The sequence below is a fragment of the Myxocyprinus asiaticus genome, chromosome 47, assembly GCF_019703515.2.
Source record: "Myxocyprinus asiaticus isolate MX2 ecotype Aquarium Trade chromosome 47, UBuf_Myxa_2, whole genome shotgun sequence".
In the NCBI taxonomy this organism is placed as follows: domain Eukaryota; kingdom Metazoa; phylum Chordata; class Actinopteri; order Cypriniformes; family Catostomidae; genus Myxocyprinus; species Myxocyprinus asiaticus.
Window position 1 is genome coordinate 30,717,768 of NC_059390.1, and position 25,239 is coordinate 30,743,006.

Consider the following 25,239-nt stretch of genomic DNA (forward strand, 5'->3'; position numbering starts at 1 on the left):
GGCAGACCCACATTACAGGTACATGGGCCAATCACCTTTTAGATACAGACATTGTGTGTCAATCAACTCGGGAACGCGCATGCAAATTGGCTACAAGCTGGGAAAATATAATTTTTTTTTTTTTTGTGTGTAATCTGAGGTAAAGATGCACAATCTATTATATCAGTGTTGTCAAATTTTACTGCTGAATTGAAATATGTTCTTTGATTGTAATCTTGACCAACTGTTTTAGAGATTTCGGTCTTTCCCCATTCATGTAGATAGGAGCTGTACTGTCATGCCGCTTGTTTACATAGAAAAATAGCTGCCCAGGAGTGTACCAAAGATGGCCGCCAGTGGACTGACTTGCTAGAAAGGTTTATGGTGCTGCTCTGCTTGAGTGAACAGTTTGATACATTTGGATGCATTGTGTTGGGTGTTCATTATGTGTAAACCCTGAAATTTAGCCTTTTATTGTAAAGCATATGGTTGTGTTATTTAGTAGAGGGGATCAGTGTCATTCTCCGTGAGATTTTTTTTTTTTTTTTTTTTAACGGCATCAAAGCATTCAATTCTGGTGACTTTGAGAGCAGCATTTTTACATTTTTATTAATATACTGTGTAACAAATATGTGTGGCTTCTCAAAAATTACCTTGCCTAAAAAAAAAATTAAAAAAAATAAAAAAAAAAAACATTGCCTGCTGAGACAATACATGGTACTTTATATAAAATGGGTAAGCCTATGATGAGCTCTGCTAGCTGGCTAACATCATTTACCAAAAGAGTGTCAATGGGGTTGGTTGGCACATTGGATAGTAAGTTGGTTAGGACATTGGATACAAAAAAAAAAAACAACAGATATCAATTTATAACCTTTATACACACTATTTGCCTATTACACTACTCTCTAACTTAATATCTCTCTCTCCACACACACATAAAATGATGCATAATAATAATAATTCTGTAGTTACTATTATTACACATTATCACAGTTCAAGCCAAGCCAAAAATACAATTTGTTCCTATAATTTATTTGATTAAAAATGTTTTACAAGTCTATATAAGTAAAGATTTATTTATTAAGTTTATACAAGTACAAATTTTTAGGGTTATGTGAAATTATAATTTTGGTGAATTTTAGTTAAATAATTGAAAGCAGTATCCATATAATTAGACATTCTTGACAAACATGACCTATAAGAAATCATGTATGAAATCACTACTGTACAACCGTTGGAGAGTAAAAATAAAAAAAAATTTGGTGATTTTTAGATTATTTTTTTGGTTAAATAATTAAATACTGTGTACATATAGTTAGACATATCGGGGAAAATAACACCTGTAGTAAGTTATGCATCCCAATGGGAACCTCCTTCAATCTTTGGATATGTGAAAAAATTATTTTGGTGAACTTAAGAAAACCAAAAATGTTAGTTTGTGCCCCGCTCTCCCCCATTCAGTTATTTCAGAAAAATTCACTGAAGTTTGTGTAAATGTACTTGGGGTTCAAAGTATTTTTCTTTTTTTCACATTAATTTTACATGTCTTGTACAAATATGTGGACTTGTTTCATGAATACAGTGGATACTTTTTTCACCATTTACCTCAAAAGAATGAAAGTGAAATGTGAAATGAAACACACATACACACACCTCTGCTGGCTAGCTAAGAATGAAAAGACTATGCAAGATGCTAGCTAATAAACAGAATGGAGATTAAAATGATCCCAAGTTTTGGTTAGTTCTCAAATATTCTCTTGTGAAAGCGAACCTATCCATTGAAAAATGTGACATTGTAACAGATTTAGCTCCTGTTTCGGAACATATAAAGCAAGCTACAGGTCTTAAAACACCCCTATACTGTATGTACAAAAACATTACATTCTATGTAAACAATGAATTTAACTGTACATGTTTATATCATTTAAAATGTCTCAGTGTGACTGGTAAGGCTTCCATGGTCTCATTACCACAACAGTAGACTTAGTCATAAAGATTTTAGAATTTAGAGAAATTATGTTTCTGCTGTAGGCATTGGCGCAATTCACAGGGTGACACAGGGGACATGAAACCCCAAGACATATTTGCGCAGGTTCCCACTGAAACACTATGCTGACACACTATCCAAAACATCCATTTGCTGAATTGTACACTTAAACTTGTCACACAATGCTTAATGTTTGTGACAGTGGATTGCAATGTGTAATTTTTAGTCTAAATCTAATATTCAGTACTCACCCCAAACACTTGAATTATCACCCCTCAGCCCAACATAATGAGTCTTTAAAATTATCTTCTGAGTTTAAGCAAAACAGACTGTTCAATCAGGTTACAATCATAAGGATTTCAAAGCTCTCTGAATGAGGGTCCAGCCCTCTATCAATGATACAATTAAAAAAACAAAACTGTTAAAAATAAATAACCTTAAAAACAGTGCAAAGTCCAGAAACAGAATTATTCATGATCCCATGCCCTTTCAGGGACTGTGACTGTTCATAAAAGGTTGATTTAAGAAGGTGAAAATATGTCTTTAAAAATAAAAAAGGTGACTAGCCAAATTAAATGTACCTGATAATCTGATAATATATATATATATATCTATATATATATCTACATATATCTATATATATATATCTATAAATATCTATATATATCTATATATATATATATAAAAAACATTTAAATCTGTTTTTATGAAAACTGCACATCCTCATGCTGGGTTTTTGTGAGCAACAATGTCAGTTGTTGTTTTTTTCCATTCAGATCCCAAACAGGCAACAAAAGACATATGAGCATATCAGAGCTGATGTGTTCGAGCTTGGCACAAGGAACGTATTTCTCTGATGATGAGAGGAATGATGAAGATCACACTGCCCCCTGTCTGTAAAGAAGAGACAGATTGTTTTAAACATCTCAACTGAGCTTTCAAAACACTGACTTTATTCACCATATGTGAACCATGCAACATGACGCCATATCTGAAGGTGAAGTGTGTAATGTTTTCAGTATTAAAAAGGTTCTCTGATCCCTGCTTAATATGCAGATACAACTTTTAACAGATATAATTAAGCCTAGTTTCGCTCAGAAGTGTAAAAACTGAGAAAAATCCAAACAGCATTTATGAGCCCTTAAAGGGCACTGTTGGAAGTGGACGCTACTCAAAACCTAATCGAAAGTAAGCAACTGAATCCCTTTATGAAGGGACCTTCCACAAGGCTTTTACCAAAATGTCCATTCAATGATAACTTCAAGCTCTGTGGAAACGGAGTTAATCACTGCGGAGCTGACCATTGCGAACCTGAAATGCATTTGTACGATCACTCAACGCCCCAGAATGAACCCTTAGACATGACTTTGTCTAATCAGATTGTCCCTTGGCGGACTCAGAACTGGATTTTTCTTAGGTCAGTGTGTCAATAGACTTATAGTGTGTCTGATTCTTGAATCAGAATCACCTTTATTGCCAGGTATGCTTACACATACAAGGAATTTGTCTTGGTGACAGGAGCTTCCAGTGCACAACAATACAATACAGCAACAAGACAGAGATAATAAAAAATAATTTAAAAATAAATACAAATTGAATAAAATACAAATTGAATAGAAAATAAAGTATATATAGAATACACAATAAGATATATATATATATATATATATATATATATATATATATATATATATATATATATATATATATATATATATATAAACACACACACACACACACACACATATATATATATATATACACATACGTAGTGCAAATACAAATCTGTTATATACAGTGCAAGGGAATGTAATGGCAAGAGGTAGGATGTGTTGGATAAATATAAAAAGACAAAACTGTGAATTGCACATAATTATTGCTCAATGGGGCAGTTTTAACTGTTTCTGAGATGGATAGCCTGAGGGAAAAAACTGTTGCTGTGCCTGACAGTTCTGGTTCTCAGAGCTCTGTAGGGTTGGCCAGAAGGCAACTGTTAAAAAATGTAGTGGGCAGGGTGAGTGGGGTCCAGAGTGATTTCTGATCCCAGCCTTTTTCCTCAATCTGGAAGTGTACAGTTCTTGAAGGGAGGGCAGGGGGCAACCAATAATCCTCTCAGCAGTTTGAACTGTCCTTTGTAGTCTTCTGATATCCGATTTCGTAGCTGAACCAAACCAGACAGTTGTTGAAGTACAGAGGACAGACTCAATGACTACTGAGCGGAAACGGTATCAGCAGCGCCTGTGGCAGGTTGAACTTCCTCAACTGGCGAAGGAAGTACCACTTCTGCTGGGCCTTTTTCACAATGGAGTCAGTGTGGGTCTCCCACTTCATGTCCTGTTCAAGTTCAAGTTTATTTACAAAGCACATTTAAAAACAACAAATGTTGTAACCAAAGTGCTGTACAATAAGAAAAAACATTTATACTAGGACTAAATAGAATTTTCAAACTGTTAAAAGAACAAACAATAAAACATGTAAAACATACATATTAAAACCCCTAAGATTCTCAAACAACATCATAGGCTATAGAGAAAAAATGTGTCTTCAAACTTGATTTAAATATGGAAAATGAGGAAGAAGACCTAACAACAAATGGAAGTGCATTCCACAACCTGGGGGCCGCAACTACAAACGCCCGATCACCTTTGGTTTTCAAATGTGAACGAGGAACAGAGGGGAGTAACTGATCTGATGATCAAAGAGACCTAGGTGCGGAATGAGTTTGAAGTAGATCAGCAATATACTGAGGAGCTAGACCATGCAAGGCCTTATAAACATACAGCAAAACCTTAAATTTAACTCTATATCTAACTGGTAACCAATGTATGGAAGCGAGAACAGGAGTGATATGCTCTCTTTTCTTAGTACCCGTTAGAAGTATAGCTGCTGCATTTTGGACTACTTGCAGACGTGAAAAAGATGACTGAGACAAACCCACATATAAGGCGTTGCAGTAATCCAGCCGGGATGTAATAAGAGTATGAATCACTATTTCCAGGTCCTTCTGTGAGAGAAACTGTTTTAATTTAGCAATGGACCTGAGATGAAAAAAGCTTCCTTTAACAACGGCATTTATCTGCTTATCAAATAATAAGTCAGAATCAAAGATGACACCCAAGTTCTTAACTCTATTGTGCCAGGTTAAAGACAGAGTACCTAACTGATTTTCAATGTCAGCGATACATAATGAAGAGCCAAAAGCAATAACCTCGGTTTTATCCTCATTAAGCATGAGGAAGTTTTCAGATATCCATAATTTAACTTCCTCAAGACAGGAGATGAGATTACTGATGGAACAACAATCATTAGACCTGACAGGAAGGTAAAATTTTGTGCCATCTGCATAACAATGATAAGCGACCCTGTACTTCTGAAAGATGGAGCCTAGAGGAAGCATATACAGAGAAAAAAGCAGAGGACCCAACATGGAACCCTCTCAAGACAATTTAAAAGAATGGCGTGATCAATCCTCTCAAATGCTGCACTGAAGTCTAAAAGGATTAAAATGGCCCCATTGCCAGAATCCAGGGAAACTAAAATATCATTGGTCACCTTTAACAGTGCAGTCTCAGTACTATGCAGTGAAATTTGTCAAAAATGTGGTCAGATATGAATAGAGCTGCGAATAAACCACCTTTTCCAAGATTTTGGATAGAAAAGGCAGTTTTGAAATAGGCCTATTATTCTTAAAATCTGTAGGGTCAAGATGAGGTTTTTTCAGCAAAGGCTGAACCACAAGCATGTTTAAAGCTGGCAGGAACGACTCAATTTCTCAGAGAACTGTTGATTATGGCCAACATAATGGAAGCAACAGAATTAAAAACATCTTTGAGTAACCGTGATGGTATGACATCCATGGGAGAATTAGGAGGTTTCATTAATGATATTATATCCGACAGTTGAGCAAATGAAACAGAGTCAAAGTGACTGAAAGAACTGGAAGGCAGCGTGGGTTCAGAGTGAATCACTACTGGGCCCAAGGCCAAGAGTTACGGCAGACAGACACGCCAGCGTTCACTGTGAGATGGTGAGATGGTAGTGCCCAGGAACCTGAATGACTACACTGCTGCCACAATGCTGTTTAGAATGGTGAGAAGGGTCAGTGTTGGGGTGTTCCTCCTAAAGTCCACAATCATCTTGTGGGATTCAATTTGCATTCGTCTAGCTCCCCCTGGCTGGACTGAGTGCACATATCAGTCTTCCAACCTTTAGTAAGGGGTCTGGATCATGTAGAATTGATCACCACGGGGCCTGGGTAGCACAGCGAGTATTGACGCTGACTACCACCACTGAAGTCGTGAGTTTGAATCCAGGGCATGCTGAGTGACTCCAGTCAGGTCTCCTAAGCAACAAAATTGGCCCGGTTGCTAGAGAGGGTAGAGTCACATGGGGTAACCTCCTCGTAGTCACTATAATATGGTTCTCACTCTCAGTGAGGGGTGTGGTGAGTTGTGCGTGGATGCCGTGGAGAATAGCGTGGGCCTCCACACGCACTACATCTCTGCAGTAATGCGCTCAACAAGCCACGTGATAAAATGCGCGGATTGATGGTCTCAGATGTGGAGGCAACTGAGATTCGTCCTCCGCCACCCGGATTGAGGCGAGTCACTACGCCACCATAAGGACTTAAAGCGCATTGGGAATTGGGCATTCCAAATTAAAAAAAAAAAAAAAAAAAAGAATTGACCACCATAAAGTCAAAAGCTGTGTTCATAAGGTACCCCTTCATAAGGGATGTATTAAAGCATCATCTATATGATTTCCTTTTCTCTATAAGTGGCAACATCTCTAAACACACCAAAGCATGACCTGAAACAAACAACAACAACAACAAAAAAATCTATTCTAGAGTAAATCTTATGAACTGATGAAAAAAGGTGTAGTCCCTCCCAGATGGATTCAGAAGTCTCCAAATGTCTGTAAGGCCAAGATACACATTCTCTTTAGTGTCAGCGTTGCTCTACAAGGTCTACACACCTTTGCATCACTATGATCAAGGACCGGATCCATTAAATTATTGAAGTCTCCACCCAAGATCATATCATGAAGGATACCAGACCTTAAGATCTATAAAAAGTTCTGATCATCAGCATTGGGTGCATAAATATTAGCCTAAATCAGATTTTGCCCCTGTATTTCAGCCCAAACAATAATGATTCTTCCTAAATTATCTTTAATCTGTTTGAGACATTTAAATTGTAAATGCCTGCTTATCAATGTGATGACTCCCCTGCTCTTACTTCAACCAGCACTACAAAACACATGCACACCCCATGCCCTGCCAAGTTTTTCAGCTTCTTGTAAAGAAAGGTGCATTTCTTGAAGGAACACTATACAGTGGATATAAAAAGTCTACACACCCCTGTTAAAACAGCAGGTTTTTGTGATGTCAAAAATTAAACAAAGATAAATCATATCAGAATTTTTGCACCTTTAATGTAAAAATTACAACCTATGCAATGCCACTGAAAAACAAAGTGACACATTTCAGAGACAAAAAAAACTTAGAATAACCTAGCTGCATAAGTGTGCACATCCCTGAACTAATACTTAGTTGAAGCACCCTTTGATTTTATTACAGCACTCTGTCTGTTTGGATAAGAGTCTATTATCTTGGCACATCTTGACTTGGGAATATTTTCCCACTCTTCTTTGCAAAAACATTCCAGATCTGTCAAATTGCAAGGGCATCTCCTGTGTACAGCCCTCTGTAGGTCCCCCCACAGATTTTCTATAAGATTCAGGTCTGGGCTCTGGCTGGGCCATTCCAAAACATTAATCTTTTTTTGCTGAAGCCATTCTTTTGTTGATTTGGATGTGTGCTTTGGATCACTGTCATGCTGAAAGGTGAAAAACTTCTTCATTTTCAGCTTTCTAGCAGATGCAAAATTGACTGGTACTTGGAGCTATTCATGATTCCCTCCGCCTTCACTAAAGCTCCAGTTCCAGCTGAAGAAAAGCAGCCCCAAAGCATGATGCTGCCACCACCATGCTTCACCGTGGGTATGGTGTTCTTTTGCTGATGTGCTGTGTTGTTTTCAAGATTGGGCAAAAAGATCAATCTTGGTCTCATCAGACCATAACACATTTTTCCACATGGTTTTGGGAGACTGGATATAGGTTTTTGCAAAGTTTAGCCAGACTTTATTTTTTTTTTTTGTCAGAAAAGGCTTGGTCTTGAAATCCTGCCCCAAAGCCCAGACAGATGAAGAATATGGGAGATAGTTGTCACATGAAGAGATCAACCAGTACTTGCCAGAAAGAGCTGCAGCTCCTTTAATGTTGCTGTAGGCCTCTTGACAGCCTCCCTGACCAGTTTTCTCTTTGTCTTCTCAAAATTTTTGGAGGGACATCCTGTTCTTGATAATGTCACTGTTGTGCCATACTTTCTCCACTTGTTGATGACTGTCTTTGCTGTGTTCCATGGTATATCTAATGCCTTGGATAAAAAGTTGTAGCCCTCATCTGAGGGATACCTTTCAACAATGAGATCCCGTTGATTCTTTGTAAGCTCTTTGTGGCCCATCTTGTAGTAGCATGCACCCAAGTTGATGTCAAAAAAATCCTATAAGAACAGCTGAGATTTATTTGGAGTTAATCAGAGTCACTTCAGATGAAGACAGGTGTGTACTATTTCACATGAGCTTGATGATTGGTTGATTCTGAACACAGCCACATACCCAATTATAAAAGGGCGTGCACACTTATGCAGTTAAGTTATTCTAAGTTTTTTATTTTTATTTATTTTTTCTCTGAAATGTGTCACTTTTTCAGTGGCATTGCATAGGTTGTAATTTTTACATTAAAGGTGCAAAAAGTCTGATATGATTTATCTTTGTTTAATTTTTTACATCACAAAAACCTGCTGTTTTAACAGGGGTGTGTAGACTTTTTATATCCACTGTATCAAATTTTTTATGCTTAAGAAAAGATACAACCTTCATTCTTTTTATAGGGTGCCCCAGCCCATTAACATTCCACGTGAAGAGAAACATTTTACCTATATTAAAGTGTGACATATTGACATGCAAACAAATTTAAGGCTAAATTATATAGACCACTATCCAACATTGATGAAACCATAAGATCCTTAATATCCTTTTCTAATATTTAATTTTCTACAGAACAGAAAAAAATTTTGCTTGAACCTTGCGCATAACAGTCCCAACTGGTGTCCATAGCTCGGAAATCCTATGGTCCATGTGCGCTGTAGTAACTGAAGGCAGGAAAATTATTAGGAAAATAATACAGAGGCCCTGCAGTCCACACCGGTAATTCCTCAAAGCCATAAAACTAAGAGGTTCCAAAATGGCACCCTAAAGTCTGGCATGGCCCAGCTAAATGGGAGATTTGTTACATCTGCCTAAAATGTAACCGTGATAAAACAAGGGAGGGGGTCCAGGAAAACCCAACCTTTTAACCTAAAATTCCTCAACATAATAAATTAAGAGATTCTGCTCTGCTAGGTGCCATGGAGTCTAGTTGAGGCCTGCCTCTAGATGATAAAATGGTCAAAGAATAAAGGGCAGATCTGTCCAAACACACTCTTAGTAAATTCCCCACACTTAATGGTTATCACATGACACAGAAGTTCAAACAGACTCTCCTTAACACACAAGCCAATACTAAGATATTTTTCTTGAAGATAAACTATTTCTATGCTTAAAATTAAATTAAGAGGGATCATGAGATATCGTGATCATTTCCTGCAAACAGCATTTGAATCTATAACCTCTGACACAATCGCAAAACTTACTTTACTGTAATCTTATCCCGTACATAATCTGCCAAAGTGCCTAGAACTCTCATTCAAGGTTTAACCTGATAATACACCCTGACAATCATGTTTCTCATAATGTGTAATGTATTATCCATGTTGCAAAACCAGTGAATTAACTATTATGATTTTTAATCAGGTATTTTTCATTACTTGCACATTGAATATTCATGAAAGTATGTCATATTTAGTATGTAAATGCTTGCCTGTTTATATAGAGAATGCTGATGTTAACAGATGTCATGTCTCTTGCACTGATTTCATTGTATAAAATGTATGATTAGAACATGTACTTTTTCAAGCAGGACATTTTAAGAATCTTTTACACAAGGATTGTAAATCACCCCTGGAGAAGGAACAGAAAGTTCAGAAAAGACACATCTGATTGGCTCAGGACAACTTTGGGGTGCGGCCAATCTCAACTCAAAACTCCCCTACCAAGGAAGAACTCTCTCTCTTCTCTGGCTCTCTTGCCTCTCTTCCACTTCCTCTTCAGCTCTGCGCATTCTTGCCCTCGTGGCTTGCAGCCTCGCTCAGGTGCCCCTCAAGAACTGTGCAATGTAGGAAGTCCAGGAAGGCTCTGAACGGAAGTTCCAAGAAAGCTCTTCTCTGCGCTACGACCCACACGTGACTGGAGTCGCGAAGTCTCCCTCGCGGAAGGCCTCGCTTCAAAGCCCCGCCTCATCGTCCCAGCAACAAACTATCCACGATCTTAACAGAGATCCAAAACATCGACGGAACAACCAGAACTTTCTACTGACACAGCCAAAGAACCAAAGCAACACAAGGAAACGCAACGACTTGCAAGTACATCTCCAGACTTCGCTGAAAGTACTGGTGTCTCTTTAATATAATTAGAGTTACCCGACTGCAAATTGAGTTAGACTGAATTAAGTATCAATGGTTCTCAAGGCATTGTCTACAGACTCCATAAAGTTCAATTTCTCTGTTTTCATGTTTGGCTATATATTTTAATTTGTTTTATGTTAGATTAGCGATAAAGTCTTGTTTGTATTCAAAGTTAATTTGACTGTGGTATATTTTGATAAATAATCACGCCACTTGATTTTACTGAAGCTATATCTAAAAAATGTGTGATATTATTTTCAATAAGCCATGAGAATATTATTACTCCAATAAGTGAATTAATCATAATTCCCTTATTAAAGCTAATTCCTTACAAAAGAAATTGTGAGGTGAAAAAATGAGCCGTTGTATTACGATTTTAATTTTATTCAGACAAATAACCTAATTATTTGTCATTTTTCCTTCTTATAACGGTTGTCGAACGAGACTAATTCCATTACAAAATTCCTTACATAATGACGTAGACATGTGGACAGTTTAATTTCATTCCTAACACACAAACTGTTCCCTACATAATGATGGAGGTGCATGGCCAATTTAATCCATACCGTGTACAGTTATGCTGCCAAATTTCCTACAATGCACATGAGACTTTCAGCATCACAATTGCTACCAGATTGCTCAAGTCCGGTGATTTTTTACACATATACAGTATGTGTATATATATTTTTTTCTTAACATAAACTGTGCCATTAAATTGTACATAAATATGTACAATAAAATGAAAAACAAAAAAAGGCCCAGTAAACAATAACATGAGCAAACCCACAATGTGAGCAAATGTGTTCTACATCAAGTTAACAAAGGGAGAAAAAAAAGAAAGGAATAAAAAAAGAATCAGGCAGGAGCCAGTGGCAGACAACAGAACAACAAACCCTCTCTGGCTGCATCAGCAAAATGCATGATGTGTAGTCTGTATTGTTGATCGAGTGCAGGCAAAGTTACCCACTCACTCCATTGATTTAATGAAGGCCATAGCTTGTCATGGGCATGTAAAAGTCTTACGCCCAAGGCTTGCTGTCAATTCTCAGCTTAGCCAGATAGGGCAGTGTGAAGTTATCTTTCTGTTGGTGCAGCAATTTTTTATATTCTTTGAATCCATCCCACTTAGCTCGAGTCGATCTAGCAAAGCCCGGAAAAACCATGATGTTGTAGTCCTCCCAGCACAACTTGCCTTTGTTCCTCGCCACTCATAGAACAAAGTCTCTGTCAGCCGACTGCAAGAACCTTGCCAGGATAGATCGTGGTCTGTCACCCGCCCTCGAAAGCTGACAGAAAACTCTGTGGGTGCACTCCATTTCGAGCTGGCGGTCCGTTGTATCTATAAAATCGGAATAAGCCAGTCCAAAAACTTCACCATATACTGACCTTCCTTTCCCTTTGGGGATTCAAACAAAATGCACATTATTATGCTGATTTTCCATATCCTCTAGTTTTTCCCACACCAGTTACACCTGCTTCCATCAGCCTTGGAAGTAGGCAGGTTAGCCTGTAGCTCTCTTTCGGCCAACTCCAGAAACTCCACCCGTTTTTCAACATCGTCCATTCTTGTGATCAAGGTGGAAAGTTTAATCTCCATAGATGTGATCACTCGACGCATCTCTGCAACGCCCTCCATGTCAGTCGAGATTTTCGTCAGCGCTGCATAAATGTTCGAGACTTCCCGATCTACATCACAAAGCTCACTGACACTATTGACTGGACCTCTGGCATCTTGATTCTGCGAGGCGTCCGACGTGTGAGAAAGGAAGTGATTTTTAATGTCCCCACAGTCCGACAATTTAAAATTTTTCGACATTCTGCCCTCCCTAGCACAGTTTTGCAAACAAAACTATTACAATTCTCACCGGTCAAAATTGCTTAAAAGGATAATTGTAGCAAAGTTAAAGCGGAGCTCGCCTTTAAGCGACCAACCCTTGCATAGCGTCACGTGACTCCCCCTTAAGACAGTGTTGATACTGCTGCTTGCTTTAGAAGAGCGTTTTAGAGACTTGCGGGCACTGAGTTCTCCAAAGCACTGCTTCAGCCGTTGGTCGGTTATATGCCTAAATTGCCTTCCACTCCTTTTCAGTCATAAGTCATAAGTGCCCTTCTCCTTTTCAGTAAGATTAGGATGAGTGTCTGCACTGGCTGTGCCCTGTCAGAGCTTTAAAAATATATGTTGATCATGTTGATCTGATCAGCTGTTTGTCTCCTTTAGGGAACACACTAAATATTTTGCCTTTTTCAAGCAGAGACAGTACCTTTGGGTCACTGAAGCAACAGCGCAGGCATACGAAAAAAACACTGTGAGTGAAAACACTGGATCCCGGGATAAGGGAATGAGATAGAGCAAGCTTTGCCACACTACTGTTTTAAGCACCATTTGCCAATATATTAGCATGATATTATAAGGGTGCTTACCAGTGGTGTAGTAGTGTCTGAAGAGGTGGGCATACTCTGAATTTTTCAAGGAATATATGGTAATATACGGAAAATATGGTCTGTTGTTATCATAGTCTCATGTGAACTAACAAAATGTTTGACAGTTAATTGTTGGTATGGTGTACAGTAGCCTACACTGCTAAAATTATGGTAACTTGATGTTAAATATCTATATAAATACATGAAGGTTTCATTATTGTTCTTTTTATAAATAGAAATGGGAAATAATTATTATAATAATTATCTAAATTAATAAACGAATACATATGTTTTACATGAATACATGGATTTTTTTATATATATAATTATGAGACAACTCAGTTAACTGGCCCAGCATCTGCAAATATAATAAAAAACTAGCACGGGTGCAGTCAGTATTTTCACATAATGTATTAGCTAAAGTTGTATTTAAATGCATAAATATTTTCACTTTTAGCAGCAGTAAATATACATGCTGGCGCATCAGCATTCCAATGTAGACACAAAAAAAATGTCCCGGCTCTCACTGAAACGGAAAATATGTCTGGTGAGCAAATATCCAATTGCGTGAAAATAACATTCAAAGACTGCATTTCCCAAAAGCATCGTAAGCCTAAGTAAATCATGGAAACCATTGGCGCCATTTGTTTCTATGATCAACTTAAGCTTGCGATGCTTTTGGGAATCGCAGCCCTGATTGGTTTCTAAGCTAAGCAGTGCCTTTAGTTCAGCATTCCCGCCTTCTGCTGTTCTGTGCGTTTTTAGAGAGAATCACAACTCACTCAACGGTGCTGCGGCATCACCTCAGTAGACTGAAATTTTATGGGTCAAAAGCCTACTTGTTGTTCTGCCAGCCATACGTATCATTACTCATTTTAGGTGAGCATTAGGGCTGGGCGACATGTCTTAAATTATATCTCGATATTTTTCAACCTATTGACGATATTCGATATATATCTTGATAATTATGCTTTTGCTCTAAAATCTTTTGTTTGTTTTATCAGAGGAACCATCATTTCATCCAAACAGCCATTGTAGCCAAGTAGATTAAGTATTTTAAAGACATTAAATAAAAATAGAATACTTTGTTTATCATTACCTCTTCTCTTGTATACTGCAATCAGCTAATGTCACTCAATCTACACCACGCTATCGTTCAGGTAGAACTATTCTTTTGACCACTAAAGATAGCTTCACTAATAATCTTCCAGATCTATCTCATACACTCAGCAAGCCCCAAAGTCTAGAAGAACTTGATAAAATAACAGAAAATATAAATACCATCCTCTCTATCACTCTTGATAGTGTCGCCCCCCTTCAATTAAAGAAAATTAAAAAAAAAATCCCCACACCATGATACAATAATCACACTCATGCTCTCAAGAAATGGAGTGCAAGTGGAAGAATACAAAATTAGAGGTATTTCGCAGTGCATTGAAGGTGTCTGTAGCTACAGACAGGCACTAAAAGCTGCCAGGTCAGCATATTTTAGCAAACTCATAGTAAATAACCACAATAATCCTAGGTGTTTATTCAGTACTGTGGCTAAATTGGTTAGGAATAAAGCCTCAACTGAACCAGAAACCTCAGTCTAATGATGGACTACACTCTTATAATGGAATACATAGACTATCAATTAATTGCCAACAAAACAGTTCATCAGCCAACTAACAAAGGACAATGCATCTATGTGAACTTCTGCAGTTAATCCAGGATGAACTTAAAAGATATTAGTCATTAATCTTATTGTTTTTACAAAATCTTTGTTTAAACACTGACACTTAACATCTACTTAGTTTAATAATTTTAAAGTATGACTTGCACTATACATAATTAAGTAATATTGGCATTATATTCATGATGTTAGCCAGAGAAGAACTGGTCCCCACAGTGAGTCTGGTTTCTCCCAAGGTTATTTTTCTCCACTAACCAACATCTTATGGAGTTTTTTTGTTCCTTGCCACAGGCACCTTCGGCTTGCTCACTGGGGTTCTAACTACAATTATTATTTAATTACTTATTTTTAAACACAATTCACAATTGTATTTCGTCAAACTACACAACGATGACTCTAAGACATTATAGATATAACAGTTTCATTTTCTGTTAATGCATGATTTTCTGTAAAGCTGCTTTGAAACGATGCGTGTTGTAAAAGGTGCTATACAAATAAAAATGACGACTTGATTTTTCATTAAATAAACACAAGGGAGAATGAAATTCAATCATTTTCATTGATATGCACTTTATATTTATATTTCATACACAATGATACATAGTAGCTTAATAAAAAGCATTATTTACCTTCAAAAGTTTTTACTGTGCGAAGCTACTTCACCGACTTATTTTTGAAACCCCAGTTGAACATTGCATAATACTAAATTATTACTGTGGGAACATCAGGTTGATTTAGATAATATAATGCTGAATTATCATTATTATTCTGATTAGATTTGCATTACAGAAAAGTAATATATTTCTGTCCAGTTTAGTTCATCTTCACCTGGGGCTTTTATTTGACACTGAAAGTGCTGCAGTATTTACTTCAACTTCACAAGGAGCATTTATTTCAACACAGGAAAAGGCAATAGACCTTTTCCACACTCCGGGTTTTGGAATGCGGAAGTAAACAATTGCAGGGTAAACTTCGACAGCGGTGAATGGGAGTGAATGGAAGATCACAGCAAATATTATTTTCACTTACCCATTTGCTCCAAGAGCAAAATAAATCTGAACTATTACTGAACCACTTTTACATTTGAATGACTTTCCAGAAGAAAAAAACTAAGAATAGAGAGCGGTGGATTAAGACACTCAGATGGCAGAAGATGCCAAATATAATGTCACTCCCCTCACTGAAGTAATATTTGTTTTTAAACTGATTCAAGGGTAATCCAACACAAGGCATAATATTATAAAATTACACTCAATATTTTAAAAAAATTATCATATACATTTTTTTGCTAGATTTACGCTGCTAAACAAGGCAGAAACACGTCATCACAGTCTGTGAAAAAGGTCCATGTGTATTTGACAGTTTACAATGCTCTGCATTTCATGAAACTGTAATCGCCTCCTTTTCTGTTATTCTATGCCGCGTTAGTAGATTTGTATAATAACTTGTAACTGTTACTAATGTTTGGAATTGTGCTAATGCTTGAACCTGCATAACTTTGATTTCACAATGTACGTGAACTGATCTGAGAGTGCCGCCATGCGCGTACAGACAGATCAGCGTGTCACTGGTTTGTTCTGAATCACACACAGACCATGTTTATCTGTCTTTAAATCACAGCCTTCTGTGGATTAATAATCACATATGACCAACTCGCCATTTTGATGTTATTTTGTTTAATTGTGCAGCCCTGAAGGATTGTGAAATTAGTCTACTGATGCACTGTTTATGAAATTTAATGGCCAAATTAAAACACATTAAAATCATTGATATATTGATGATATTGGTACATTTTACATCGTCAGCAAAATTATCTCGATTGTATCATTAATATTCAATATATCGCCCAGCCCTAGTGAGCACATGCAAAATCCTTAGAAAGATCGGTGGGCATCTGGCATAATGCTTGCGTATGCTCTGGTCTACACTACTGGTGCTTACACACTAGACTTAAAGCTGCATTAGAGAATGCTGTAAAAGCATAGATTTCATTCAATGGGGATGGTGCGTTGGATGGGCAGAGAGGGAAAATGAAAATACTTTTGTAAAAGTTACACTATGGCATGCAACATTTCAACTTTCCTTTACATCAAACGCTCCACCGGAGCTTTCCCTAGTGTGTAAGGGCTTCAGTAATTGTCAGTCCTGATGGAGTTAGCGTCAATTACTGACGCAGTGTCTTGTTCTCTTATATAGGGAACTGGGTTATATACATAACACAGACGTTATTTTTTGCAATAATATCAGCTAGTTGCACAAAGATTACACACTTCACCTGTAATTTGATGTGTTTTTTGTCCAGTGAAAATATGTCTAAAGTCTATAGCAGTGCATTTGTGCTGTTGTAACACAATTACCCTACCATAAAGATGAAGAAATAGAAGACACACATCCATCCTAATTCGCTTTCAATAAGCGACACCAGGTACTGCAAAACAGAGAAAGAGACACTTTATTAGTACTCAAACATATTGTTTCAGTGCTGTTTCAAAGCTATAACTTATATAATAGTAATAGTAAAGCATTATCACATGAGCAAGAGTGTTGCCTTGTCCATATTAGGGATGTGCACGGATAGTCGTCACTTGGTTATCCTTTCAACGTGCCCCGATTTGAATACCAAAATTACTGTTCAATTATTTTACATGTGTAATAGTAGTCTGCAACCAGACGGGATATGACAAACAGTTTTTCCAAGTATAGGGCTGTTAGTTAGGGGCTGTTCAGACTACTATTCTTATTATTATTATTTTTTGCATGCGTCTGCACTGTTTTTAAAATTGTTTTTCTATGTAAACATGCACTGGACTGACGTCTAACCACTGCACCGCATCTCACTGTTTTTTTTTTGTTTTTTTTTTCAGCATCACATGCAGGAATGCCCCATTTTTTTTCAAACAGATTCAAGTAAAAAATAATTACAGTTTTTATAAATGTAACCTCAAGACACCTGCCTTTTATGTCACTCATTGCACTGCATCTAGCATTTGGTTATGTTTCTGAAGAAGTTCCGGCTGCAAAGATTTCATGTGACTGTTACACTGTTACACATGATTCCAGATTGTTTTCACACAGCAAAGTTTGAGCAGTTGATAAACAGCAATCCAGTGTTTATTTCTCTTTTGTTATGGTGTGCATCCTTATGTACAATAATTTGTCCGGTTCAAATAAATCAAAGCATCCTGAAGAGACTAATAAACTGCAGCAGTGCAACTTCATGTACAACCCCAATTCCGAAAAAGTTGGGACGGTAAGAAAAATGCTAATAAAAACAAAGTTTTATTAGCATTTTTCATATGCTAATAAAACGAAGTTTTCTCGTTGGACCAAAAAAACACGGTTCCACTGTTCTACTCTCCATCTAAGATGAGACCGAACCCAGAGAAGTCGGCAGCACTTCTGGACAGTGTTGATGTATGGCTTCTGCTTTGCATAGTAAAGTCTTAACTTGCATCTGTGAATGCAGCAGCGAATGGTGTTGACTAACAAAGGTTTACTAAAGTAATCCCAAGCCCATGTTCATTATATCCATTACAAATTAATTATGTTTATTTTAAGACAGTGATGTCTGAAGGATCGGAGATCACGCACATTCAGAAGTGGTTTTCATCTTGCCCTTTACGCACCGAGATTTGACCAGATTCCTTGAATCTTTTAACTATATTGTGCACTGTAGAGGGTGAAATGCCCAAAATCCTTCCAATTTGTCTTTGAGAAACATTGTTCTCAATGTGCTGTATTATTTGCTGAAGTATCTATTGGCAAATTGACAAGTCTCGACTAATCCTTGCTCTTGAAGGTCTAGGCTGTTTTTGGAGGCTCCTTATATACTATGACACGACTGCATAACCTTTTTTAGCATCTCCTGTTTCACACTGCCTTGTTATATCAGTTCGGCAGATTGTTATTAGTCTTAAATTGTCACTGTCTCAACTTTTTTGGAGCGTGTTGCAATCATCTGATTTGAAATAACTGTACATTTTCAAATCACTACTTTTTGTTTTTATTAGCATTTTTTATGCTGTCTCAACTTTTTTGGAATTGGGGTTGTACATGACAATAGTAGCCAGTGCCAGTCCTATTCTTTTGGGAGCCCTAAGCAAAACATTTTGTTCGTAACACAACCTATAATGTATCTGAAAGTGTGGGGGACCCATTATGGATTGGTGGCCATAAGCAACTTGCTTAGTTTGCCTATAGGGAGGACTGGCACTGATAGTAGCATTCGCTGCCTCCCAGAAATGTGAACCTTCCCAGGCAAAGCACGTACCAGGTTAGGCACAAAAATTTTGTATTTTCCATTGGTTAAGAATACTGTTACAGGCAGTGACAGTTTGATTATTTTTGTTTGAATTTAAAGTGAGTTTAGCGTTTGAAGATCTATTGTGCTATTTAGGCTCACATGCAAGCCTCTGTTACAAATTTGAAAATATAATTTAGAACTACAGTAGTAACGATGGCTTAGGCTGTTTCTAAGAAGTTATTTGAGTAACAAGGATCTGTGTGTGTATTTGTGATGGAGTGAATGAGAGCAAGAGAGAGAGAGAAAGACTGATCATGTGTGATTACCTGCATTTAACACAACTCTCATCAGTGATCAACAGTAATGCTGAAGCTGTAAGTAACTGCCTACAACAACACCTCAGAAGACTCAGTCTTAAAGTATTCTCTGTGTGCAACTTCAATCCTTCACTGTTATAGGTCAAAAAGAACTAACGAAACTTGTAAAAGCACCAAACCAAACAACATGTATGCTAGAATCTATACCAAATAAACTACTGAAAGAGGTGTTTCCTGTAATTTCAGAACCTCTTCTCAATATTATTTTCTCCTTGCCAGGGCTCCAGACTGCGACTAAATGGTCGCATTTTGAGACCATTTTTCCTGCCAGTGCGACTAAGTTTTATTATAGGTCGCACTGGTGTGAATTCAGTGTTGGCCATCTCTCCCTCTCTCTTTTGCTCTCCGTTTATGCACAGTCGTTTTCTGTAAAGCAACATCAACCGGCAAGCGCATCACCTGGATAAATGGACAGAGCAGCGCGAGTGCAGATATTTGTCCTATATATTTAGGACAAGTACCCAGAAATTTGAAGCTGGCAGTTATCAAACCGCTTGTCAAGAAACCACAGCTTGATTCTCTAGAGTTAGCTAATTAAATATCAATATTAAATCTCCCATTTATGTTCAAAATACTAGAAAAGATAGTGTTCTTCCACTTTTTTTTTTTTTTTTTACAAAGAACTTAACTCAATTTTATTTATAGAGCACTTTCAAAAACCGCACTGGGTAACAAAGTGCTGTACATGGAGTTACAAAAAATAAAATCACATACATACAGCTTAAGAATACAACAAGTATTTAAAACCGACAAAGACAGGATAAGAGAAACTGACATAGTACAATTTATAATGCAATTAATTAAAAGCTAGGGAAAATACGTTTTTAAGGCCCTCTGGAAAGACACTAGAGATGGAAATGATTTCATGACCAACGGAAGCTCGTTCCAAAGTCTAGGGGCTGCCACCGCAAAAGCTCTATCACCTTGAGTTTTAAGGCGAGATCGGGGAACCGACAGACACAGCTGATCACCAGAGCGGAGAGACCTTGAAGGTTGATGCAAACGTATTAAATCAGAGATGTACTCTGGTGCTAGAACATGGAGAGCCTTAAATACATACAGTATAGCAACACTTTGTACTGGATTCTGTATTGGATTGGTAACCAATGTAGGGAAATCAATACTGGGGTAATATGGTCTCTTTTCCTGGTTCCAGTTAAAAGCCTAGCAGCTGAATTCTGGACCAGCTGCAGGCGAGAGAGAGAGGCCTGACTCACACCCAGATACAAACCATTACAATAGTCCAAACGAGAAGACACAAAGGCATGCACAACCTTCTCCAAATCATCAAAAGAGAGGTTGGACTTCAACTTTGCTATAGATCTAAGATGGAAAAAGTTATTTTTAACAACAGCATTTATTTTTTTTTTACAAAGAAATGGTATATGCGAAGAATTTCAGTCAGGATTTGGGACCCATCATAGTATAGAGACTGCACTATTAAAACCTCATTCACACTAGGCTCTGATCCCAGGATATTGCTGGGGTCAATGCCGGGGAGCCTTCTGTGTAAACGCAAGCCGGAGCCGGAATGCCAGAAAATATGGTCCCAGGATCAGACCCTAGTAACATTGCCAGGATCAATCCCGGAATGTACCTGTGTGAACAAAAGGCAGAGCCGATCCTGGGAATGGTGTGTGTCATAGTGATGACATATTTATCATGAGAAGGAGAAAGTCTGTCTGCAGAATAGAGATTTAGCAGTTAATGGTGTACTGTGGTTAAAAAAAATTAAAAAAAATGAAATGAAATGAAACTGCTGTCATTGCCATTTTCTCATTTGCGGCATTGTGTGAATATAAAGTCAGTTTTTTCTTAAACTGCATAAGGCACACCTTTGCATCTCTACATGTAGACTTGTTTTTTACAATCCTAGCCCACACTCCCTCCTCCAATACCAAGTTTAAATCTTTCTCCAATAATCTCTTGAGAGAAGTTGAAGCTCCGTCCCCCAGATTCTGAATTAGCAGGGTGTAATACACTGATGCCTCATGACCTTTTCCAAAAGCAGTAATCACCACTTCCAGAGTATCTGCCGCTTTGGGGGGGTGTATGCTACTCCCAAAAATAGTACAAAGCAGTTGGCGCAGCTGTAAATACCTAAAAATTGAGACCTGGGAATACAAAAATGTTGAACCATATTTTCAAAGGATCTCAACCCTCCACTCTCATATAGGTCACCGAGCGTATTAACCTCCCTCACAATCCACTCTGTCCAACAGAAAGGGGACTTATTAATACCTAACTTTGGGTTCAGCCATATGCTTGAAGCAACATTTAAATAAATGTCCGTCTTAAACACTCTGAACACTTTTGTCCATACCGCGTGCAAATGCGAGATAACTGGGTGTAACATAACTTCTCTGGTTAGTTTGATAGAAAGGCTTCGCAATGGCGAAATAGGGGCAAGAACTTCCTGTTCAATACAAAACCAGATAGGGCGCTCTCAGGTGGAAGCGACCAATGAGCCAAATGTCTGAGACCGAATGCATAATAATCAAACAAAATTTGGGGTAGGCCTAGCACACCTTTGTCAATCAGCCTATGCAACTTACTGAAATGTAATCTGAGACATTTACCATTCCAAATGAAGGACTTCGCTATGCTATCAAATTGCTCGAAATAAGAGAGGGGGACATCTATAGGGAGAGATTGTAGCAGGTAGTTGAATTTTGGAATACAATTCATTTTATTAACATTAACCTTCCCAATCATAGATAAATGTAATGAAGCCCACCTGCCCACATCGCTCGAAAACCTTTTTATTAAAGGGTCAAAATTAACTAAATAAATCACACAAATTTGCTGGGAATAAAATACACAAATACTTAATGCTCTGTTTGGGCCACTGGAAGGCACCTGGCTGAAAAGCCATTACGCTGTCAGAGCCAAAGCTTCGGATTTAGACCAATTATCTCTGTATCCTGAGAACTTACAAAAGGAATTAAAAATTCTGTGAAGGCAAGGCAAAGATCTAATAGGGTCAGAGACGAATAATAAAATATCATTCATGTAAAGCAAAAACTTAATGCGACACGCCTCCTGCCACCACCCCTAGAAAATCATCCTCCTTTCTTATCACGGCTGCTAATGGTTCCAGGACAAGATAGAATAATAAGGGGAAAGAGGGCAACCCTGCCGGGTGCCCCTATCCAGAGTAAAATAATCTAAAATTAATCCATTTGTTTGTACCACCACTACCGGGTGTCTATAAAGTAACTTAATCCATCCAATAAATGTGTTCCCGAACCCTTACATTTCCAAAATCTTAAAAATATAATCCCATTCTACCATATCAAATGCTTTTTCAGTGTCAAGTGAGATGGCAGTGACCGGAGTCTGATCATTTGCCACTGACCGCATGATATTGATGAAATGCCTAATGTTATCAGAGGAGCTACGGCCCCGAATAAACCCCACCTGATCTATATGTATAAGAGATGTCATAACTTTACATAATTGGTTAGCCAAACTTTTTGACAATATTTTAACATCTAGCTGGATCAGGGAAATTGGACGGTAACCCTTACACTCGCTTGGATCTTTGTCCTTTTTAAGAATCTGACTGATTCGGGCTTGTGTCATGGTTGGTGGAAGCTTTCCATTTTTTAATGATTCCGTTTAAACTTCTAACAAAAGTGGAGCCAGTTCTGTAGCATAAGATAAAAAAAATTCAGTTCAAAAAGCCGTCTGGCCCCGGACCCTTGCCTGTAGGCAAGGCCTTAATTACCTCGCCAAGCTCCTCCAAGGTTATCTCAAAATCAAGATAATATTTTTGCTCAGTCGGCAGTTTATGAAGTTCTAATAGTTCCACAAAGTTCCTAATATCTTCATCAGTAGACGAAGATATGGAACTATAGATATCAAGATAGAATTCTTTAAAAGCATTATTAATATCAATGGCCAAGGCAAATATTTCACCACCAGCAGATTTCACTGAGGGAATGGTAGAAAAAGACTCTTGCCAGAGGCTTCCCTGCTTTGTCCCCCAACTCAAAGTATGACTGTCTTGCCCTGAATAGCCAAAACTCCATCTTCCGTAACAAAATTGTATAATATCTGTATTTCAATCGGGTCAATTCTCTGAGGCCATTAGATGACATTCGGTGCTTCAGCTCTGCCTCGGCACTTTTAATATTCCCTTCCAATTCCACGAGTTCTTGTGCTTTATATTTTTTGGTGAAGGAGGCATACTGTATGATCCGGCCCCAAAGAACCGCCTTAAGTGCCTCCCAAACCACGCCCACAGAGGATACTGAGGACCAGTGGTCTCCATATAGACACTGATTTCAGCTTTTAGCATTTGTTGGAATTCAGGATTTTGCAAAAGTGATACATTAAAGCGCTAACTAAATTATTTATTTTTCTCAATATGTGGCAACACCTCTAAACACACCAGGGTGTGATCTGAGACTAAAATGTTTCCAGTTGAGCAATCAACAACAGATGAAATGAGGAACTTGGAAATATATATATAAAAAAATCTATTCTAAAGTAAATCTTATGGACTGATGAACAAAATGTATAGTCCCTACCAGACTGGTTCAAAAGTCTCCAAATATCTGTAAGAAAGATTTTACACATCCTGTGAAGCGTCACTGTTGCTCTAGGGGGCTTGCATACATTTGCTTCACTATGATCAAGGACTGAGTCCATCAAAAGATTAAAGTCTCCTCCCAATATTATATCATGAGGGGTGCCGGCGGCTTCTAACATCCCTTCAAGATCTATAAAAAAATTCCTGATCATCGACGTTAAGTGCATACATATTAGCCAAAATAAAACTTTGTCCCTGAATTTCAGCTAAAACTATAATGACTCTGCCTAATTTATCTTTACTCTGTTTGAGACATTTGAATTGTAAATGTTTCCTTATCAGTGTAATGACTCCCCTGCTCTTACTGGAGCCAGCACTATATAAAAAAAAAAGCCCACCCCATATCTTTCCAAATTGTTCAGCTTCCTGTGGAGAAAGCTGCGCTTCATGAAGAAACACTATATCATATTTCTTACACTTAAGAAGAGAAATAACCTTCCTTCTTTTTATGGGGTGCTCCAACCCATTCACATTCCACGTGGAGAGAAACAATCCACTCATATTAACATTTGACATTTTGACATATAAGAAAAAATAGATAGTGTGTCAAAGACAAGATTATAAAGACCACATTCCAACATTAGTGCAACAGAAAAAAGAAAAATGTGCGCATTAACCCCGCGCACGACAGTGCCAACTGTCGGGAACTATGAAATTAGTTTTCAATGTTATGCTGACAATAATAAAAGACTGGATGGCTAGAAATGTACTTCTGCTAAATTCTGACAAAACAGTGGTACTAACTATTGGACCAAAAACCTCTAAACATAAGATGCTAGAATATAATTTGACTATTGATGGATGTACTGTTACATTGTCTTCTACAGTTAAGAACTTGGGTATTATGTTTGATAGCAATCTGTCCTTTGAAAATCACATTTATTTCTTTATTTATTTTTATCCCATTTTCTCTCAATTTGGAATGCCCAATTCCCACTACTTAGTAGGTTCTCGTGGTGGCGCAGTTACTCACCACAATCCGGGTGGCGGAGGACAAGTCCTAGTTGCCTCTGCTTCCGAGACCATCAATCTGCGCATCTTATCACATGGCTCGCTGTGCACGGCACTGCGGAGACTTCCAGCATGTGGAGGCTCATGCTACTCTCCGCGATCCACGCACAACTTACCACGCGCCCCACTGAGAGTGAGAACCACTAATCGCGACCACAAGGAGGTTACCCCATGTGACTCTACCCTCCCTAGCAACTGGGCCAATTTGCTTGCTTAGGAGACCTGGCTGGAGTCACTCAGCACACCCTGGATTCGAACTCGCAACTCCAGGATGGTAGTCAGCGTCAATGGTCGCTGAGCTACCCAGCCCCCCCCCCACC

At 38.0% G+C, this 25,239-nt stretch overlaps 1 protein-coding gene across 2 annotated transcripts in view; it reads right to left on the reverse strand.

Moving 5' to 3' along the window:
• Positions 1–601: 601 nt before the first annotated feature.
• Positions 602–25,239, reverse strand: part of slc37a3 (solute carrier family 37 member 3) — a 113,225-nt gene continuing 88,587 nt past the window's right edge. The window contains exons 14-15 of one of the 2 annotated variants that reach the window (XM_051691589.1): positions 17,054–17,119; positions 602–2,863 (exon numbers count right to left, since the gene is read on the reverse strand). In XM_051691589.1, the coding sequence (XP_051547549.1) occupies positions 2,780–2,863; positions 17,054–17,119 (150 nt within the window). In that variant the 3' untranslated portion in view covers positions 602–2,779. The remainder of the gene's footprint in view (positions 2,864–17,053; positions 17,120–25,239) is intronic. The other variant, XM_051691590.1, reaches the window with a different exon arrangement.